The following is a 22169-nucleotide window of genomic DNA, read 5'->3' on the forward strand; positions in this document are numbered from 1 at the left end:
ATGCATGCCCTTGTTCATCACTGACACAGCTCCTCTTGCATACATTTTAAAGCTGATCAATTCAACCACAAGTTTCTACTGTGGCCTCTTATAAGCTCTGCTAAAGCAGTAAGGGTGTATTTAATGACTGCGTGAACGAGTGTTTCCCCTTATTTAAATTCATCTAGCAGGTCTGGAAATTTTTCAGCCAGACTGGCTTCACCTTTAAGAGCCCCCAATGAAATAAAATCCAGACCGAGGAAGATTTCAGTCAAAACCAAGCACACTCACTGTACAGGATGTAGGCAAATGCCAATGTCAGTTGATTTATTCAAATTCACTGAAATTCAGTATTTACACACAAAAAAACATACAGTTTAAATAATCATAAGGAGCTAAATATTTTGTCAGAAACTTGAGTGTATCAAATACTGTAATAATGGTTTCTGTGAATCCACTGAATAAAGCAGCTCCTGTCAGACCTGAGATACTGATGGATTTTCTGTCAGTCTCTTTCAGAGAAAAAAAATGTGTGTGCAGAATTGGTGGCTGGAAGTGTGATTGTGTTCAAATACTGCCACCTCTCAGTCACTCACAGGTCCAGGTATAAACTCTGCCCCAGGCATCACCTGCCAACAGGGTAGCATGACTCCTACACAGAAAAGAGAAATGGTATGTAAAAATGTATTTTCTGTGGTAAAGCATGCACTAATACACATACATTGAAGTACGTGTAAATTGGACTTGTTAAGGATTCAGTTGTAATTACAGATTAAGATTAACATATGTAATTGAACATACAGTTTTCAGTTTTCAATCTCTTTGCAGTGAATGTGTGTGTGATATGTACTGTACCTGGACATGGCCAGTGCTGTGATGGCTGGATTTTCTTTATAGCGACGTGGTGACACAGCCTGATTTCTGTTCAGCTCTTGACATAAGACCAGATGCCTCTCCCAGCCCTTAACCTGACATGAGCGGCTCACTGTGAATTCATCATGAGAATACATCAACACCCCCTTGCTACTGAGTTACAGGGCAGTTGTCTTCTATAGTCATCAAAACAAAAATAAAATTGTGCATTAACACAGTGTCCATCCGGAGACGGCGGGCTGTAAAAGGGAGAAAAATCCCTCAAATATAAAATGCCTCAGTGTTACGTAAAGACTTGACTCAATGTAATTGGAAAGCATAATACTCCTATGAGGTGACGCGAGGCTGTAACCCAACGTATGCCAAATTGGATCTGGGTATTATTGCTTTCTAAATTATACACGCACACACACGTCAGCAGAATTACTCATCAGTGTTTACTGGCTCTATGTTTAATAACTTTATAACAACATAATTCCTGCTTGCCCTAATGCTAGTGAGGGATAGGGTAAGCATTACAAGCTCTCATCTGAAAACTGTGCTGTCTAGCTTAGAGATGAGCGGTTAAAAATAATCATCCCACAACTTAAGAACTTATCTTATTAAATAGCAGCAAGATTTTTTTTAACACTATAAGAGAGCATGTATTTTTGTGCAGTTGATCTCACAGTTTTGTTACTGTCAGCCAATCTTATCACGTGTTGTTATAAATATAAGTCCTACATGCATCTCCTATCCCAGTACCAGTGACATTACCGTCTCTCTGCGTTTGGTCTTGCCCTGGGGACACAGGCTCTTCTGGAGGGCCAGGTAATTGTGTTCTGGTGTACTCTGTCCTCCATATCTGTATGAGAGACACATAACGAGTAGCAAAATCATAGACATAATTCAACATAATAACAAACACACTCACAAACAGGCCGGTGAGCGCACACGCCCCACACACTCAATGTAATAATAAAGTAATGACACCATTTGTGTGTGTGTTGAGCGTGTAGCATGGGCACCACTCCCAAGTGAAGCACAATTTAGAGTTTGCAGCTTTGATTGCAGAAAGGCAGCATATGCTTATATTAATCCTTAGCAAAAACAGTCACACACACACAAAACCCAGATGCTGTTATTAATACCTTGATGGACATCCGGGCAGATACCAGTGAGGCTAATACCCAAATAATGAATGCCACTGATGAACACTGTACAGTATAGTGTATAAAAACAAAGAATTCTTTCCTACTGATCTAGTGCCCACACAGAGCTGCCAGCCAATTAAAGAGGTGCTTTCTGTCATGTACTGTTACTGCATTCTCACCAGAATGAAAGACTGGTGCAGGCAGAGCGTTCTACTGACAGTGGTGATAGGTCTGTAAGACTACCTGTATAGTTAAAAACTCACCCGTATGATGCCATCTGTGCACCCGGTGACAATAACATTCCTGGCATCCCACTCGTGTCTCTGAGAGAAGCTGACACACAGGATGTCTGCCTGAGGCCTGCAGGAAGTTTCTGTGCAAGCCAACAGCTGGCCTTTCATGGTCCACAGGTAGAACAGAGGTCCAGCACATGACACAATCTCACCCTTAAACAGAGTAACACAGTGTTCACATGAACACAGTCAAAGAGGATATGCATGTTGTCAGCAGTGGGAATCCTCCCTTCCTCATGCTGTGTGCTGACGACAGTGAGCCAAACATTTTTAAAAAGGACAGAGGAAATAAAAGAGAGCAAGTGAATTTGAAAGTAGATCCACAATGTGGACTTACAGTGAGCTCATTGATAGCTAGTGCAGAGATGCTGGTTGTGTGTCCGACTAACTGAGTGATGTAACTCAGCTCCTCTAAGTCCCACAGGATGCAGGTAAGGTCACGGGAGCCGCTCACTATAATGCTGTGGACGTCAGACACGGCCAGGCACGTCACTGCAGCTGTGTGACCGTATAACGGCTGTAAAGAACAGCAGGGTCAGTGAAAGCGTGTGTCTGTGTGTACAAATAGATCTTGTGTAGGACTCCAGAGAAAACAAGCAGACTAACCTGCCTGAGCTTCATGTGTGTGAGTTTGTCCTTGGTGACTGCTACATCCCACGCACACACTACAGTGCTGGTTCCTGCAGTGATGATGGTTGTTGGATTGGGCCAGGCGGAGCATAACGTCTCACCCCAGTCACACAAACTCTCACACACTGCAAAGATCTGGAGAAGGACATACATATATGCATGTATGTTAGCAAATAAGCAAAATTACAATTACAAGAAATCAGTTCACTTACCTAATACAGTAATGTGTTTGTGGTTAGCAGATCATAAAGATTCACAGTCTATCAGGTGTTTAAAGTGGGTCCATTTCACTTTATATTAAATTAAGTGGCAATTAAACAAAGACTTATTAGTGTTATTACATAAACTTAAATTGTGATGGGCCTGCACAGTGTAATGCAGCTAAACAGAGTTCATAATTTGTTTTTTATCAGCCAAAATTGTTTACTTTCTCCGTGGAGTAGTTTCCAAAGGCGCAGCTGTTGTCTGGGAATCCCCAGCTAAAGAAGCATCCCTGGGGAGGTGACAGCAGGAGACGGTTTCTCTCCAGCACCAGGACCTCCTTCTCCAGACACAGTATCTGACCCACCGGGCCTCTCTGCAGCTCTACACTCAAACCATATATGCAAACAAAACAAACAGAATTGTTTAGAATAATTCAAAAGCTGACCTCATTCTGCTTTTCTGTGTACCTGAACAAACTTGCCAGGACAAATAAAGATAATGGCTCTTCAAATACATCACATTAAAGAGTTTGGTAGCCCCATAAACTTGTAAAGAATTTCATTAAACTGACCACAGAAAACGGGGCAATTAAAACAGCTATTCCCTGGTTAGAAAAAGCTGAGCCCTGGTCCTAAGGGGACACCTGCAACCTGAACAGTAGAAGTTGTGTGTATGTCGGGGGTTGAGACGGTGAGAGAGAGAGGCTGTAATTGTGCCTATAATTGACCTATTCATGCAGGAACAGGCAGAAATCATTACATCCTATTGCCAGTTCTGCTTTTCTATGAAAATCCCCAGAAAGACGTCCTGTCTGCATTAGTCTTAGCGTTCCTCCCCCTATTCATCTCTATCTGCTTATTGATCAGATCAGACAGTCTAAGATTTAATATGAAATGTAATATGCAGGAATCTCTCCCTGAGCATTCGCAGATTCATCTCCTCTCCCTCAGTGGGCCTGTAGTGATATTCAGATTATTAAGTAGGGCTCAGCGGAAGAGTCATCTCCATATTGTAGCTCTAACAGATCGCTCCTTCTACCCTTCTGTAGTGTAAATTAATCTATAGACACCTCACTGCTTTTCAATGATTCTCTTGAGACCTAGACACATCTTGTGTATAAAAACTGACATCATATGGTGTGAAAAAAATAAAAGCGGGACAACACAAAATGGTGCCAAATGCAGATGATTATAATTAATTAAATTTTGTTTGTGTAGCACAAAAGCTTAAAAAAGACAGGAAGCAGGTAGAAATAGCTGGTCGGGCTCTTTCCAGGAGAAAAAAGAAAGAAATGCCTGAAACATTCCTACAGTTTCATAATACATCAGAATACCTAACAGAAAAAACAGACAATAAAAACAAGTCAACTCTGCCATCATATTTGTTGACAGGCATGTTTCTTCTTTATATCTAGATTTTGAATATAAAGAAAATTCCCAGAGTATCAGTGCTTTCATTGATCTAATTTACCTCTGAATGGCTGCACAGTGGTTTTCAATTTGTCCAGTTTAAAGAAAAATGGAGTTGGATGGGATGATGGTACTTCTTTCTTGGAGCCACAACGAGGTGGATGGGGCTTGATGAAAAGCTGTAGGAGCAGACATAATTGAGTAAGTACTACTACACAAAAGCCCATTTTTTTAGCCTGTGCCAACTGGCATTTGTCATTTACAGACATTACCACAAAAGTTGTGTAACTAATTACTAATAATTATAAATAACCAATCACCCCTTGTAAATACATCTTCTTACCTGTTTGGGAACCTGACCAAAGCTGCTGACATATCCCAAGATTGTGCTCTTAATGACAGGGTCCTTAGCATCCTGCCGGCCTCTCTGGGCATAGAAGTAAGGGTGGAAGGTGTTCACGCTTTCAACAGCAGCTGGACCTTTTTGCCGGTAACCAAATATTAGGTCAATCCACAGGTGGATGTGTGAACTCACGTAGTCACTCTCCAGCACCTAATGCAAACAGAAAAGATTGCTGCGTGGGCTAAAATCATCTAGTCAAATAATATCACAAAACAACATAGACATATGTTGTATAGTCTAAAAAAATACAGCAGTGTGCAGCATGCAATATTATAGTGCACCCCAAACCATCAGTCAAGCTGCTAATAAGAGAGTTTAAAGTACAGAAACTTGGTACTGTATGATTTCTTATAAAAGTCAATTTAGAAGTGTAAAACAGCAGGATGCTGAGCTGTGTTATGAGCATATCTCCATGTTAGAATTAAAGAATGATTTGGGTAGAATTAGCCAGAGATTGGTTTTGAGGAGTTAATAAGGGAAAAATAGGCATTATGACCAGCTACATCCTTGCACCAAATCTTAATAAACACATCCTGGACAAACAGAAGGCTGAAAAAACAACATAACAAGGATATATTGTCCTGAGTTAATTTGTCCATGGAAGAAAAAAAAAACAATTTTCACTTTTTGTCACTAATTTTATGAGAATGGTAGGCAATATGAGTAGTCCAGTAGATTACAGAGTGATAACCATCATAGATGCCCCAGGAATGGAAAAAGGGAGGGTCATGCTGAAAAAAAAATCTTGAGAGATATACAATAACCCCACACAGAGAGGGAGAAGAACGAAAGGAAAATAGAGAGAATATTCAGCTCATAAACAGGATGCAGAAACAACGGCATTCTGAATGAGAGAGAAGTCTTGTGTGTGTACTGAATCATATTAAATAGGGTTGCTGTCCTTCAGTGGCTGTCATCTAAACTTCACATACAAGCCTTTCATACATCTGCCTGATAAGTTAAACAACTGGCCATTATATCTGAAAACAGTTAGTACCAAAAGAATGTAACTGAACCAGACTCAGTGAGGCAGATCAGCCTCTAGAGAACCTAATGAATTGTGAATAATATCTGTCTGTTACACAGTGGTAAAACAAGAACCAATAACCAACGATGGTGGTTATTTGTTAAGACATCGTAATCAGTGTATCCTCTGTATACATAGATCAGTGGGTATTGACAAACATCATTAGGTCCTATGGGAAAAGTTCTTGTATATGTAACAGACAACCCTGGTGAGGATCAGGTGTCACTGACCTCTCGATGGACTCTAATGAACTCCTGCGGGTCATCTTTCGCCCATGGAGGCAGCTCAACATCCCCCAGAGCTGTTCCATCCTCCATACAACCTGAAGTGATATGGATACATATAGTTCAAACAGCATGCTGTGTCACATCAAGCGGTATAGTTTAAAAACACCCTGTGTAGTTCTTTGCCTTTAACTCACTGGCAGGAGATTTGGTTCAAATACTTGTTTTAAAACCAGGAATGACCGAGAGGATGGAGCTGAAGAGAAGCTATGAGCGGATCTGACTTAGAACCTGAGGACTCTTTGCAGGCCTATAAAGTAGTATGTCTGCACTGCACAGAATACAACACAAGATAGTTTTAATTCTGTGTTATAAGCTGGTGTGTTTACATGTGTGCCTATGGCTTTACAGAGCAACACATGCCAGCAGGACAACATTATGTACCATAGAAACAGGGCCTAAATATATGTGTGTTTCTTTATTTGCACCTGAGTGACAATGGACACATGGCAAGCTTTTTTTAATATCATAGTTTGGTAAAATTAGACAATGCTGCTCATGTGTGACAACTTTTGCTGACTATGTTCCAAATCACATGCCTTTTTAAAACTAGAAAAGCCTTTGCAGCTGAGAGAAGCAGTAACTAATTTGTTAACAAATAGCTAACTAAGTAGCAAAGGTGCTTTTACAAGTAAAATATGAACAGGAAATTACTGCTTTTAATCATTAAAGTAGACACACAGAGCACATTGTGCCTTACCTAGCTGGATGTGGTTGGAGTTGAGCAAGAAGTCAGGCAGGTAGAAGAACTCTGGGATGAGCTCTCGGACATCTCCCATGTTGTCTCTGGAGGCAGACTCCCACTCCTTCTTTATGCTGTAAAACATCCGCTCTGGGAGATCAAACCCTCCCTGTAAAGAAACAACACTGTAAGCACACTGTTGGACCAAACTTTGTAACAGGCATGTTAATGAAGAGGCCTGCATGGTTCAGTGTAGTGAACCATACTTTATATTCCAGGAAATATTTGCTAATATTAGACAGAAGCTTTTCATCTTTCTGTAAAATTCCATAATCTGTGATGGAAATCTCATGAGAGTGAATGTAATTTAGAGTAAAACAATTACTTCAATGAATGAAAATAGCATATATAGTGGTAAACTGTGTTAGAGATGTAAATCCAGTTATGGATATTACTACACACCCCTTATGTGCTTCAGAAGACAAAACGGCATCCTAATTCACCAGACTAACATCTTTATTGCTTTATTCTGACTATCAAATATGCATGCCTTTTCATTATAATCAAGTGGCTGCTGTGGTAACATCTGTGGCTATTTGCATTGGCTTTTTTAGAGGCTTTCTGTAATTATTTGCATATATATTAAAAATTTCCCTATAATCCGCTTTTGTAACAAAACTCCACTGTAACAGGATGTAGAGTGCTGAAAATAGCGCATATTAGATTGATGTTATTAGCAAGATTAGATGGAAAATACAAAAAATAAATATGACACAATGATGGATGTGATTGGACATCTGGAACAGTGGTTTTGCAGAACGGTGGTGAAACCCAAAAACAACAAACTGTCTTTAGAGCGAATATATAACACTTAAAAGTTTTTACTATGTGTGAGTAAACTTCTTTATTAACCCACTTAATTCATCTTATTCTAAGCTTTTGTAAAATTCACTGATATCCTAAATGTCAGAGATCGGTTTAACAGAATTTTACACCAACATTATTAGTAAAGACTAACAAACAACATTTTGCTTCTTGGCCTCACCTGCAGAGTCTGATAGGTGTGTGAAAATGGCTCCATCCTGACAAGAAAAGAGGCCACAATGATGGCTGAAGAGTAATGTGTGCAGTAGTGGCAGCGTGCTAACAGATCTGTTGCAGAGATCCAAACAAAAAGTGGTGGTTAAAACCATATTGCACAGGTGAGAAGAATAAAAATCCAGCTGAACAGTCACCTTCACCATCATTGCTCTCAACTTCTTCATATCTCTGGATGAACATCTGCTTCCTTTTCTCAGTCTGACCTCCCATTGGCTTTGACAAATCACGGAAAGTTGCAGGATTTGACAGATCAAGTGTCTGTGAAGCATAGAGAAATCCCACTTGTAATCATAGTCTAGACAACATGGATTTAACATGGATATGAGTTGAGATTTTACCTCTGACTGATAGTCAGCCAAGACCCAGGGAAAAACTGGATACTGCATCAAGTCATTGTACGTCCTTCCAGCAATGGTGTTCAAATGCATCAAGTACTCAAAGTTACTTATCTCCCCTTTCTAAAGGGTAAATAACAGAACATTGCTGTTAATGAGGACGTGTTGAGTCTGTGAGCACAAACATTGCTGACAAAATGAAATAGATGAGGAGCTTTGTTTATTACATTACCTGCCATTTAACAAGGACTGTCTTCTCAACCACAGGAGTCTTTCTAAAACATAATAAAAACAAATACCTTGAATTAGCAACAGAGGCTGATCACTGAGCAGAGCTTTCTCTTTTTTGCTTGCTCCGTTGCCTAGCAACCAGAGTTTAACTGTAACACATAAGGGTTTGGAAGCAGCAGTGTGGAGATGAGTGAATGAGTGACTCAGGAAACAGAAAACTGTGTGTACACAGCTGTAGGACAAGTTATGGGACTGAGGTTAGCTACAGTATGTTACACAATATGTTGCACAAATAACTGCTTTTTAGCAAAGCACTGACACTAAAACCACAATTTATTTTATTCAATCCACCAAAAAGTGTTCAAATATACTCATGCTAAATGTTTCATTAACTCATGGAAACTAGTCTTAGCATGTTTAATCTAAATTAGAAAAGGGATCAACTGCTTCTGAAATCTTTCCCTCTGTGGGCCTGAAACAGGGCAATAAAAGTCCTGGCGCCAAGCACCTCAGTTGCTAAGTAACCCTGTTAAACAACAGAAACCTTGACTTTCCCTCTTTGGTGACGGGAGGCATGGCAAACAACGCATTCCTCGTCTTCCTCTGAAGGATTACCAGATATTAGTGCAGCTTCAACATGTACATGTTGACCAAACTGTAAATGTGATACTAAAGTAATGGTAAAGTAATTTTTTAAACATTTTTTGGGGGGGCAGGTGAGAGGCTTCGAGAACAATCTTTCTAAAACTGAGGCAACCTCTCTGCATGCTTACGACTGATCCAGGAAGAAAGAAGATAAAATATAGTGAGTACATGTTTTTATAATGTGTTGACAATGTGATAAAATAGTTTTGAGATAAGGGGCTAGTTTAAGTGTGATTTCCAACACCAATAACTACTGACCAAATTATTTTTGTAAAACTCCATTAAATCAATCATTGCATTTGGCCCAGTATGTGTTATCTAATTGCAGGCAATAATTTCATGCAATAGTTTTCTATAGGAGGTTATAATGGGAACAAGCACCAGTGGATAACCTCTCTCATCCTGAGGATGATGAATGAGGCGAGAGAGGGCCTTGGGGTGTAACACAGACACAAACAGACACACACCTTGCTCTTTTAGACAGGGAGGGGAGAAGAGCGAAGCCCTCATTACACTCTCAACACTTCCCAACTATCATTTATCAAAGTCCTGATTTGACTCTTTATGCACACACATACTATAGTACAGTGCATCCATGTCTGTCAACACACTTGCATGTGGATGTCCCACACACACACCATCCTTTGCCTGTAAAAAGATCCAAACAACTCAATCAGCTGAATGGTGAGGGAGCATCAGCACTCATTTATTTATGCTGTATTACCCAGTGTCGCCTCTCTCCTATTGTTCCCCAGCATTAGCCTTAATTAGAGAGTCATGCTCTTAAATACCCCCATGGGCAACACTAGTGCAGACATACACTAGTGCAGACACAACACTGCGACACACACGCACACTCATGGAGACACACACGCCGCTCTGGCTCTCATTCCTCAGAGAGCATGCTTTCCCTTCTGCCCCAGGCCATACATAAGCCCTTGTATCTGAATAAATCACATCAGCCTTACACACACACACTTACACTAAACAAACACACACATTTATTTGCTATAGCACCGAGTGGAGGTGGAGATTAGATAAATTATTGTAAACCAGCCTCTTGGGGCAGCTGTCACTAAAGGACACTGAGCTGTTCAGTAACTCTTTGTGTTGCAGTACTATGCCCAAAGGAAAAGGAGCCAAAGGGATAAAGGTGACCCTCAAGTCTGCCAAAAAGGCAGTACGGATGACTCCAGATGGCTGGCGCAGACTCACCCTTAGCAACATGGGTTTAACCATCTTCCCGAAGTGCCTGCTCGAACTGACCAACGTGGACGAGTTAGACCTCAGCCGCAACCTGATACAGGAACTTCCAGATAACATTGGTAACTTCTCATCACTCAAATGGCTCGATCTTCATAGCAACAAGCTGAAGTCTCTGCCCGAGTCCATCGGGAACCTGGTGGGACTGACCCACCTCAACTTCTCTAACAACAACTTAACCGCTGTAGGTTTACCCCCCGCACTGGGCCACCTCACTAACCTGAGGAGCCTCAATCTAGGGATGAACCAACTGGATGCTCTGCCTCCCACTTTGAGGGCTTTAGACAATCTCCAAGAGTTAGGCCTGTTCGACAACCTCTTCAATAAGCTACCAGAGTTTGTGCAAGACTTGGGCAACCTCACAAAGTTGAATGTGAAACGAAATCCTCTACTGGACACTCAGGAAGACGATGAGGGATCAAAGAGGGATCAAAGGAAAGAAGGAAAATGGAGTGGAAGAGGAGGAGGAGGTGGTGGCATGTATGAGGAGAAAAAAGAGGAGGAGAAAAAGATAAGGACATATTCTGGTCTGATGGTACCAAACTCAGTGGCTACAGTCAATCAGGATGTGTGGAGACTAAGAAAAAAGGGGGATTACATGTAGATCAAATATCACATATACTAATAATACTTCGTCTTAAAATACTAAACAATTGGAGGAGTCATATTAAGGTCGCTACATAAAGTTTAATGTCCTACATACGTACATAATATTCTGATAAATGCATTGTACACTTGTATTTTATAACTCATTTGATGAAATAAAACAAGAGATTTCTTTAAATGTTCCTGTTGTGTGACCTACCTGGCATTAGCAATGACTTCAGCAACTCCTCTACCTTTTATTGATGGCACTACTGTGCTCAACCTGCAGGGATGGAGACAGAAGAAAGAATGAGGATCAGAGGCAAGATAATGAGATAAAGGCGTTTAAAATATTTACTGTTTGTTAGCGTAGCACCTTTTGTATGCAGAAACGTGGTCTTTATTCAGGAATACCAGAAACGCAGAGTGCCCATTTTTCATGAAGATCTCAATAGCATTGTCCTTAAAGTAACAAAGAAGCAAAGTAGCTTTTACTCATTTAAACCTGTTCAATAAATAATATAAAATAAAATATAAAGAAACAATCGAAAAATGACGTGTGTGATTAGGTGTCTGACCTCTAAAAGGAAACGCATGAAACGAGCCTCTTTGATATCTTCATACAGCCAGCATCTGCAGCTGGCTGACAGCTGCTCTTTACTTAGCATGTTTGAGATAAAGGAGTCTTTCACACTGGCAAAAATGGACACAGAGGATGAATGAGTGAGACACTTACATGGGCTATAGTAACTATACAGCATTCATAAATGTACCTGCTGGGGTGGTGTTTCCTGCAACAAACATCTCCAGTAGGACTGAGAGTGAACCCTTCACACAAGAGCAGGCTCTCCTTCCCAAACAGCAGCAAACCCTCTGTGACTGCGAGGCCATTCACCACTACGACACACATCTTAGCCTTTACCTACAGAGACATACATTAAGCCCCACATTAAGCACATTCTCTCTGTGGACATAAAATAGCAGATACACAGGCAGCCTTTACTTGATTGATCATTTTAATCACATATTTTAATCATTATTAAAGAGACACAGTTGAACACTTCATTATCAGGGCTGATTGATGGGGAGGAGGAGGCCCGGCCCCTTTTTCAGCAGTGTGACAGTGTGTTTCATTCAGTGTCAAGTGAACCCACATGCTGCTTTCAGCACTGGTTGTAGCTAATGCTAACTGCATTGTGTGGATAATTCTATTGTCTCCCCTCATTTCACAACGACTGTGTGCACCTGGCTGTCTCCCTGTGCTGGCCTCACTGTAGGCCCTCTGGGACACAGCGCCCAAAAACCATATGGGGCCCCAACGTACCCACAGGGCCCTCACAATTTATACTAATCAAATCAGACTCCCTACCCCCCGACACACTGTCACACAGGGGGGTGGCCATTATTAGGAGAATTAATCACTGCCACACACACAATAGGAAAACTGATAAGTGATCAGAACCTATTGTCTGAGTGCACACACAAAAACTGGACAAAATCATGTGAAAGTATTTAAGAAGAGTCAAGGTGACTAAGTCTCTGCTACATGGTACAGGAATGTTACACTGAGCTGTATCATGGTCAGATATTGTGGCAGTCTCCATCAGGAAACTGGCATCAGGCCTGTTGTCCCTAACAATAACTCAATTTCAGAAAAAAAGTAGTTGAATTTATTGTTATCAAAGATTAAATACATAACAATAAACTTGTTTCCTTATCTGCTTTCTGTGCTCTGGACAGATATGCGCTATCAGTCTGAGGGTGATTTAGCTGATGATGGGAAGAAGGAGAAAAAAGGAGGACTTTTATTGACTGAGAGCCTAATGTCAGACCATTGATTTCTCCCCACACACATTATTGTCATAATCACACTATTGGCGCTGGCAAGCTAATTATGAGTGGATCTCCCTTTGTGTGTAACTTCGTGTGTGTGTTGGTGTTAGCCTGTGTGTGCATTTTTCAGAGCTAATGACTGTGTTCATTTGACAGGAAACTCAGCAGGACTCATGCACTGAACCACTGCAAGACAACAGGACGCACTTGCACACATCACACACTTGCTAAGCGGATGTAAGACAGCTTGCATCACCTCCTACTGTTTTTATTAATACTTCTGTCAGAAACATTAAAAGCCGCGGCTGGTTGCCGGAGCGATGAGAGTCCCTGTCAACATGTGCACTGCTTTCTAACTCACTGTAAGAATGAGAAGAGCTGTGCTGGGCCTCAACATTAAAACATTAAACTAATGAGGAAAGATGAAATTCTGATAGCAGCACTGGGCTATTGGAATCCCTTAGTCTACATCAGATAATTATGATTGTGAATATTAGTAGGAAGAAAGGAGTTGTGCTTGTATTTAGCCATGCTGTTTACCAACGTGCCCTCTGGTGCCACAGTACCTCCTCTCTAGGGTGCAGCTCTTGCAGGATGATGCGCATGTCGGGGCAGTCTTGTGTGTGTGAGCAAGGCTCCTGGGTGGAGAGGTTGGGTTGAACCTCTGTGACAGTGGGTGTCTCATTCAGAACGGGGAAGAAAGTCAGACGGTCACAATGCTGTCCTTCGTCCTCTTCATCCTCTTTAGCCTCTGAACCAACTTCGCACAAGATCTTGGGATCTTTAAAAAAAATGACACTGAAATACTCAAACAAATAAATACATAAATAAACAATGAATTAACAAACAATTCACTTTACCAGTGTCACCTTCCATTCTGTTTTTACTGTCTTCAGACATGCCAGAACTTGAATCCAGACACATCGATCCCAGCAGCTGTTGAAAAAACACATGAAAATGTTAAAATACTTAATAGGAAAATCCTCTGCAGATCCATGTTCAGACTGAAGTGCTGCACCCGTTTGGATCGTCTTGGAGCCTTTCTGCGGATGCGGCATCTGGTTCGATTGGGTCCTTCAGCAGCATCTTGCACCCAGTTTCGGCTCAGCAGCACCCCTGGGCCAGGGCCAAACACAGCTCTCTCCCTCAGCAGCTCGGCCTCCACTTGCAGCCACTTGGAGCTCACTCGCTCCCACTCACTGGCTTGTAACTGGGACACAGAAACAGAATGAACAGATAAGACGGGTGCAAACATTACTAAACATCCCATTTTGACTTTTTATAACATTTATGCCATGGTAAAAATTGTGTCAAACCTGTAAGTGATTTGTCCTCATATTCTTAAACATGCTGTGGCCTCTTTGTCGGTGTGACTCCATGTAGGACAGGAACTCCTACAATAAGACAAGAATAACCTAATGGTTGCAAATAAAAAGAGGGGCAGCGCAATCTTCTTTTCCCTCAGCTCATATTGTACATACACACACATTCACAGAAATTGTATATGCATAATGGTATTGTTGTTTCTTCATGCAATTACAATACATTCACACAATTACATCTGCTCTAAATTGCATTCACTGGGCAAAATAAGCTAGTGGCTACAGTCCTACAATAACCCTGTCTGTAAATGTAATCATTTGTTGGTGTGATTTAATTAAAATAAACATTAATATCACTGAGCCACACAACAGTCAAGGGCAAGGTAAAGTGTGTGCCTACGCCTGTGAATCTGTGTTTATGCCTCAATTAAAAGAGGAAAGAAATTAAAAAATGCTAAAACCCCCAAAACAGAGCTGTGTTGACACTGCAGGATGCTCATGTTCAGCAGACACACCGGGATCATATTCTGACTGTTAACAGCTTCATTAAGCCCATCATCACAGCAGTGCTCGCTGAGAGACTAGTGAAACAACATGTGTCCATCCACACAGCTGACCCAGGAAAGCCATTTAATTGACTGAATGAACATGCACTAACTCTTTATACTTGAGTCTTATTTACAGATGCTAATTCTGCATTTCTTTGCACTATAAACCCCAGAACGGAGTAATTGATTTCAAGTACAACAAAAACGAAAAACAACAACAGCTTCTGCATTACAAGAGATGCAAAAATATGAATAAAAGTTGACAACAAACTTTGACAAGCCCTGAGGAAAATGAAAACTGTTTCTCTGAGTGACTGACTGCCTATCCAAATGATAACTTGTGCAGAAAAGGAAATAAAGGAGTAATTTGAAGGGAGATTATAGAAATATTACAGACAGAAAACAGAGTAATAATGAAGTTTGCGAACTGGAGCCGTGTTGTGACAGATAAACAGCAAGTCAGCGTCATCATCTCCTAATTTCATTCCTTCATTTGGACAAACATAAGTAATATATAGCATTAATTACCCTATTTAGCAGATAGGAACCTCATTGGCTTTTTAAATGCTGCATTAAATACATAACTCATCTCTTCCCCCTGCAATTAACATCAGAACATCACACTCATTTCCATTTTAATGACTTCCCAACAATACGCCACCTTTGATGATAAGGCAACATAATGTCAACTTCATTCTGAGCTGGCAGTGAATGTGTAATGAACTTAACGTGATCATTAGTGCTGTTAATTATCTTTCTAATATGAGGACACAGATATGATTATGAAAACTGCATTCGCTGATGAAATAAATCTGTGGAAGGATTGCACTGAAGCTTGACTGAGGACACATTCTGCCTATCAGTCCACATTCTCATTCATTACCTACAGTAGGCTTTAAAAGTAGATATCTTAAAGCCACAAACTATGCTCAGCATGACTATGGATCCAGTGACTGAAAAGAAATTCCCTTTAAGCTCATGACTTGCAAAATTAAGGTCATAAGTTGATGATCCAGAAATTAATTAATGACTCACTTGTTCCTTCATTAGGATGGATGGAAAAATGAGGAGACTGTCTGACCACTGCTGATTATTTTAATATCATTTTTTGAGCACACTGCAACCTATTTGTAATGAAGTGGTGCAATACACTGCAGAAAGGAAGATAGAAAACATCCCTCCCTCTTAGTCCCTGTATCTCAGATGGAAAAACAATTCATCACCCTCTCTGATAGCCTGTCATAGACTGATATGATAAAGAATAACATCAAATGAATAATGTTTTCATCAGATTGGTACCACTATAATTGCCAACCCGATTTCGGTGGGCAAAAAGATGTACACAAACAAGAACACACACACTTTAAGGGTGTGAGACAGTCACACAGACGCGGTAATTTCATGCCTGTGTGCCTGAGTAATATGTCCCCGCTCCCTGCTCCAGATGGCTCGACGTCTTAAGCGTTGTGGGGGAACTAATGATGTGGGCCACGTGTTTTGGGGGAAAAAACAACAATAAACGCATCTTTAACCTTCAGCAGCAAACAGTGTGTTGTAGTGAGTGTTCCCATGGATAGGCCTAACAGATATCAATTACAATGCCCACTCAGGGGCAATCAGCTGTGATAATCCAAATCTATTTAAAGAAATAATCAAACACCCCCGCAGGGCTAGATGGCCCACAGCACAAACACACAGTGGTGACTTTGGGACAATCGCTCTGGGATTCAGAGACACCTGGGAAAAAGTAACAAACTCCTCAAAGAGGACAGACACACTGTCATTTTCTGTGCAAAAAAACAGAAGATACAGTTAGCGGACAGAAATGCTCATTTACCTGAACTGTTACTGACTCTTGACCTAGTTTGCCCAAAGCTGAGCGGAGAGCACTGCTGATCATATCTAACTTCTTCTGAGAGCTACTGGACAGCATCTTCTTTTGAGACTCTGAAAAAATGTAATAAAGTATAAATGTTAAAATCATGGCACTAGCAGTGAGAGAATTTTCCCTCTGCATTACATTAAGAGCTGACCTATGTGCAGCAGCCAGGCTTTGTGTACCATCTCCTCCCAGAGAGGGCTGATGTCGGTCATGCTGACAGGCTTCTTCTCTGCTGTGTTGCTCACAGAGATCTCCATCTTACAGCTTTCTTCAAGCATGTGTTGCCTCTCTGACATGGCTTTTGACCAGCAGGCCTCTGCTAAGGACACCAGTTCACTGTCATCTGCAATACACACACACACACACACACACATTTTTATACTTAAAAACTGACAAAAACTAATGTGAAGCCAGAAATGTAAATAAACCGTCCTTAACTAGTTGTCATACCTGTCATTGTGTTGGCTCCATTGCTGAGGAGTGTAGTCTGTCTTTTGGAAGCCAACAGGCTTCCAGCATATTTCCTTTTGTGCACCTTTTGTGTCACACATCCAAAACCTTCAGGATAGCTACAAAATAATGTTTTTGCGTGAGTTAGCAATAAACAAACCATAGTTTCTGGTACACGTATTTGTGCGCATCTGTGTGGAAGTTTCATTTTTACCTGCCAGACCGTATCAGCAATAAACAATGAAGAAGGCAAGCTACGAAGTTCACATTTGCATTGTAGGTTGCCATGACAACATCCCAGCGTTCTATGAAGGCCTGTAATGCCCTGATGACTGCTTCCTTATCTTTGTGGGAATGGCGCGGTTGAGACAAGAAATAAAGAATGACTTTATTGGTGCATGAGTAGAGGCCAGACATCGTCTTCTCTTTCAGAGTTTGACCTTTCTCCAGAGCCTAGAAATGCACAAGTTATTAATTAGCATAAAACTAAAAGGAAATATTAGCAACATCTGTATTGAACGATTTTTGACGACGAATTTGTTATGCCATAAATGATTACAAACACAAAATTAAGATTTTCTTAATCTCATTTGGTTTGCAACTTCAATAACTAATATTTTCTCTCAGGTGTGAGTCCTATTGTTATTGATCTTACCACAATAATCTGATCTGCAAGGAAGTTCAACAAATTCTGAGAATCGGCCAAGAATGTTCCACTGTAAAGTTTCTGGAGCAGAGTCTTACTGAAAAGCACCACATTCTCCATCAGAGTGCAGATCTGTCCTTCAGGTCTCTGACTCTTACAATCTGAGAGAAATGACAAAAAGCAGCAAATTGAGATATATACATGCAAAGGCATACAGAGTCCTGTTAAAAATGTACGACAATGTAATTTTACCTTGCGAGCTGAGGTGAGTGTTATTGTCTTCCTCATGGCTAAGAATGGGGATGATCTCCATGATCACCTCCAGCAACTCACTCTGAAAACTCTGATTCTGTTCCAGTGATGAACCATCAGGACAAAACTGAAACATTAAAAACAAACATTACTAAACTACTACTAAACTAATAAACTACAGTACATTTATTTTGGTTGGCCATTCTTCTATCACGCCTGACAAACAGGTGTTTCCCACACTATGTGTACACCGCAGTGTGCATATACAGGTGAAGACTGTCGTGCTGGTTTTTGCAGCCTCTTGGTGTTTTCTTCCTCCTAGTGGTGAATAATTTTACCATCAGTACCTTGGCTCTGCATTGTTTAGTTGCTGAGTATAGAGTGGCACCTTCTGGGGAACTAACAGTTTTGCAGTTTATGGGTGAGCCTTTTTCGCTAAAAATGTCATTATTGTATAAATCTGTGGTCATATTTTATTGTGTTATGTGATGAGCTAAACAGTATCAATGATTGCACTGGTATATATAAACTCACCTCTAGCAGCACAACGAGAGGATGTGGGTTGGTGCTGGCAGACACATTAAGAAGACTGTCCATTAGCAAAATACGGATAAAGTCAAACACTGGCTTCCTGGTTGGTTGACCCATCAATGTGCCCTCACTTTCACTCTTCACACAAGGCTCGGTGACTACCTGAAAGAGCAAACCAACTAGTCAAAAAGACAGAAGAGCTAAGAACAGTTTTATGAAACCAGAGAAACATACAAACCTCTGAAATATCCAGAGGGTACACAACACTGGCCAGTGCATGCAAAAACCTGGGTGACAACCACAGTGGGTCTCTCGGCCAGAGATTATGGAGGAGACCGAAGAACTGCATCACAATAGCTGGAAGCTGCGACTCCCATGATGCATCAGTGTCTGGCTTGTGCTCAGTTGACAAAGAAGGCTATTAAAACACAAGAAAATGTTTAATTTCTGGTGAAGAATACTGAGAACATCAATGTTTTTGCAATCTTACCTGTGCAATGATGATCTTAACTAATTCCAGCAGAATGGTGGCAGCTTCAACACAGAGCTGCTGAGCAGGAGTTTCTGCTTCACTGACAATCAGAGACTGCAGAACATCATCCAAATGCACCTATGTAGCATACAATATGAGTATAATGATACGAATGATTTAGAAGGTTCTTTGCTAAATCTTAAAAAGCAGCATACATGTCCTTCTGCAATGTGACTGGTCTTCTTCCCCAGCAGAAGAGCAGCCAAAGCCTCATACACCTGAGGCAGATGAAAGTGTCTGATCAGCAGGCCTCGTAGAACGTCGAAGCCTGGACATGAGGTGCTACGGCATTCATACGACCAAGAATGAGCTCGAAGGTTGTCTGGTAACAAGGTAGGAAATCAGTCAAAGAAGTATATCATAAACAGAATTGTAGAATTGTGTATCAAAATTACAATATAGTCAAAATATCTTTTACAAAACACAATTTTTTGCTGGCTTCATTGTGAATAATGATTAAACTTCAGGCACCCATGACAGCAAAGGGTTCTTCCATGCCCTCCACAAGTGTTCCTGGGATCACCCCTTCTCTGAAGCTGTCCTGCTGTCTGGGACTTGACAGAAAATGTGTTAGCAGAATGAGGCCCAGTTTCAAGGTGGATGGGTGAAGGTGGGGCTGAAGAAAGAGGAGGAACCAATCACTTCCCAAGGAATCACAGGCTGCCATCTGCTGGCTAGTTGAGGAATTAAAACAATGATTTAGCTATTACTGAATTAATGCACATGAAATTCTGAAAAATATTTCGCTTGTATGTTTGAGCTAAAAATAGATGGTGCCCACTCTTTGATTAGAAGACTGTCTGAGCTGAGGACATCACAAAGCACAAGAAGCATCTTGTTGCGGATCCAGATGAGGCTGGCGGGACCAGAACTATGAGCTATAGCACAGAGAGAACAGGTATGGCTCAGTCAACTGTAACATAACTTACATGGTGATAAACTGCATAAGATCTGGTTGTGTTATTTGATATACCTGGTGGGAGATCACCATCGTATATCTCACTGCCTTCAGTTGTGTTACTGGGAGGAGGGAGTGTGTAGACCAGAAAGAGACCAAATCTGACCAAAACAAAAGAACATATTTACTCCTACACACTTTATGACAAAAGAGGTTTGTTGTTTCTGCAGTTTCTTCTAACTTTACCTGGTTATGTCCAGAGGGCTACAGTGAACCTTTAGGAGGGATGTGATGACACAAGAGATGAGTTCAACCTTCTGAACAGTTACAGTAGGATCAGAAAGCTCAAACAGGAGTTTTAGCAGGAGGCCCATACTGTGCATGACCGATGCATTCTCGCTGTCACTGCGGTGGATATAGAGTGAGAAACAGAGACAGCATTATTATCAATCACAAACTGTTCCCATAGACAGAAAATCTAATTCAGCAATCCATTCACACGTCAAGTCTTCTCTTCAGCCTCTACGTCTGATTCTGTTGAAAGTTCCCTTGACTATTTCTGTTGTACAATTTCATGATATTGATGGCAAACTGCTGCATGTTGACAGAACAGCCGATAAAGTCTGTCATCAATCCTGAACAAGAGCCCTTTTTATCGTGTTACATAACTCGTGGGGCATGTGAATTAATGATAAATTAGATTAGAGCTACTATATATTCCGTGTGGCCTGGTCACATACACACACTGTAACTGTGGGAATTACCTTGATGATTTCAGGATTTCAGCAAAGTAGTTCAAAACTGAGAGGTCCAGATTGTCTGATGTGTTCTTCCACACCTAAAAAAAAGCCCAACAGACAAACAAATGTTCCATTGCCTGCAACTGGACCTACTTTTTTTTCCTGGAATGTATGTGCTCACCTCTAGGTCACACAGCAGAGCCTGGAAAGCAGATGTGTTTTGTAGGCAGCCAGACCCACAGCTCAGCTCCACTGAACTAGAGAGGCACAGAACCAGTTGAAGAGTTCGATGACTGATCAGACTATTCTTCATCTTCAGCAGGAAAGCTAGCAGCTACACAGAGACCAAATAATATGTAAGGACAGAATAAAGTTTTATGTCTTTTCATATATTAATGCAGTGATTTTAAAGAAATCCAACAGACCCTGTATCCATCAATGCGGATCATTTCCTGTCGCATAGCCAAGTTGGTCTCCAGCACAGAAACAAGAACTTTAACAGATGCATACAAAGCACTATCATCTGGTGCCATTGCCACAAGACTGAGAACAACTGGAGGTCCACCGACATACAGAAAACCACTGGATGCACTGCTCGGGGTAAATGTACGCACACCTCAAGGGAAAAGACCACAAGCTTATAAAATGGGACACTCAAGGCAACTAGGCTGCATAGAATCTTTTCTCAAAAACAATTTATTTACCAAAACGTCCAACTAGGGCCGCTCCTATGGTGCGAGCTGTTCCACTCAGGTGCTGGCTGATGTTTCGAACAAGAAACACAGGGGTGGAGTGATCCCGAGATGTTATTCCCATCTGTAAAGAGAATGAATGACTGGTAATTGATATTATATGCAACACAAAGATAGGGTTAGAGTACCCACCTTACCTCTTTAGCAATCAGTCTGCAATCAACCTCATTGTAATCCTCTCTGATCTGCACAACGGTTGTTAATGTTGAAATAGCTGGGTTAATGCCAAATGAGATCCTTTCCTCAGGAACCAGCCTGAGAAGGGGAGACTCAGTGTCTGCATCAGAAACTGGACACAAGAAGAGAGGTGGCACACAGGTTGGAAAAATTAGAACCATCACACAAATGCAAGACCAAACAAGACTATCCAAGAACATGCGATTGTTATTGATTTATGTCAATACATTCCTTTTTAAGTTTCAAAGTGTCCAATAGTATAGCGTTCCTATAGTGAAGCATGTCATGTTGTAAAGAAAAAAAAACAATCTTGGAATCCATGACAACAAAATTTTGTGCATGCCAACACAAAAAAGACATCATAGAAATTCTTATAAAAATAAAAATCATACATTAGGATCACATGTTATATTTTTCTTGTTCTTGTCACATATGTATTAACTACAACAGAACCAGAATGCTTCCAAAGCACCTGGATGACTTCCTGACACTTAGGACATACTTGAAATTGTTGCACAAGGTCCTGTGA

General features: G+C 40.9%; 2 protein-coding genes across 4 annotated transcripts in view; one reads left to right on the forward strand and one right to left on the reverse strand.

Annotated features, from left to right (window-relative positions):
• Nucleotides 1–281: 281 nt before the first annotated feature.
• wdfy4 (WDFY family member 4) overlaps nucleotides 282–22169 on the reverse strand; it is a 34699-nt gene continuing 12811 nt past the window's right edge. For 2 of the 3 annotated variants that reach the window (XM_028422712.1, XM_028422713.1), the window contains 42 exons: nucleotides 21601–21752; nucleotides 21416–21527; nucleotides 21137–21327; nucleotides 20893–21045; nucleotides 20736–20809; nucleotides 20218–20376; nucleotides 20047–20132; nucleotides 19855–19951; nucleotides 19545–19747; nucleotides 19229–19395; nucleotides 19032–19151; nucleotides 18780–18959; nucleotides 18545–18703; nucleotides 18011–18137; nucleotides 17768–17919; nucleotides 17327–17565; nucleotides 17113–17231; nucleotides 16814–17005; nucleotides 16618–16727; nucleotides 14227–14304; nucleotides 13929–14120; nucleotides 13771–13846; nucleotides 13477–13691; nucleotides 11851–11999; nucleotides 11656–11770; nucleotides 11454–11539; nucleotides 11298–11360; nucleotides 8586–8628; nucleotides 8357–8476; nucleotides 8153–8276; nucleotides 7963–8069; nucleotides 6936–7086; nucleotides 6182–6273; nucleotides 4865–5074; nucleotides 4583–4700; nucleotides 3336–3493; nucleotides 2885–3043; nucleotides 2616–2795; nucleotides 2249–2431; nucleotides 1609–1696; nucleotides 835–964; nucleotides 282–631 (listed from right to left, as the gene is read on the reverse strand). In XM_028422712.1, the coding sequence (XP_028278513.1) occupies nucleotides 568–631; nucleotides 835–964; nucleotides 1609–1696; nucleotides 2249–2431; nucleotides 2616–2795; nucleotides 2885–3043; nucleotides 3336–3493; nucleotides 4583–4700; nucleotides 4865–5074; nucleotides 6182–6273; nucleotides 6936–7086; nucleotides 7963–8069; nucleotides 8153–8276; nucleotides 8357–8476; nucleotides 8586–8628; nucleotides 11298–11360; nucleotides 11454–11539; nucleotides 11656–11770; nucleotides 11851–11999; nucleotides 13477–13691; nucleotides 13771–13846; nucleotides 13929–14120; nucleotides 14227–14304; nucleotides 16618–16727; nucleotides 16814–17005; nucleotides 17113–17231; nucleotides 17327–17565; nucleotides 17768–17919; nucleotides 18011–18137; nucleotides 18545–18703; nucleotides 18780–18959; nucleotides 19032–19151; nucleotides 19229–19395; nucleotides 19545–19747; nucleotides 19855–19951; nucleotides 20047–20132; nucleotides 20218–20376; nucleotides 20736–20809; nucleotides 20893–21045; nucleotides 21137–21327; nucleotides 21416–21527; nucleotides 21601–21752 (5693 nt within the window). In that variant the 3' untranslated portion in view covers nucleotides 282–567. The remainder of the gene's footprint in view (nucleotides 632–834; nucleotides 965–1608; nucleotides 1697–2248; nucleotides 2432–2615; nucleotides 2796–2884; nucleotides 3044–3335; nucleotides 3494–4582; nucleotides 4701–4864; nucleotides 5075–6181; nucleotides 6274–6935; nucleotides 7087–7962; nucleotides 8070–8152; nucleotides 8277–8356; nucleotides 8477–8585; nucleotides 8629–11297; nucleotides 11361–11453; nucleotides 11540–11655; nucleotides 11771–11850; nucleotides 12000–13476; nucleotides 13692–13770; nucleotides 13847–13928; nucleotides 14121–14226; nucleotides 14305–16617; nucleotides 16728–16813; nucleotides 17006–17112; nucleotides 17232–17326; nucleotides 17566–17767; nucleotides 17920–18010; nucleotides 18138–18544; nucleotides 18704–18779; nucleotides 18960–19031; nucleotides 19152–19228; nucleotides 19396–19544; nucleotides 19748–19854; nucleotides 19952–20046; nucleotides 20133–20217; nucleotides 20377–20735; nucleotides 20810–20892; nucleotides 21046–21136; nucleotides 21328–21415; nucleotides 21528–21600; nucleotides 21753–22169) is intronic. The other variant, XM_028422714.1, reaches the window with a different exon arrangement.
• lrrc18a (leucine rich repeat containing 18a) lies at nucleotides 9148–11276 on the forward strand. Its single transcript, XM_028422716.1, has 2 exons — nucleotides 9148–9389; nucleotides 10346–11276. Exon 2 carries the CDS (start codon nucleotides 10350–10352, stop codon nucleotides 11094–11096), a length of 747 nt encoding a protein of 248 aa, XP_028278517.1. The 5' UTR covers nucleotides 9148–9389; nucleotides 10346–10349; the 3' UTR covers nucleotides 11097–11276.

Source organism: Parambassis ranga, chromosome 15 (assembly GCF_900634625.1).
Source record: "Parambassis ranga chromosome 15, fParRan2.1, whole genome shotgun sequence".
NCBI lineage: Eukaryota > Metazoa > Chordata > Actinopteri > Ambassidae > Parambassis > Parambassis ranga.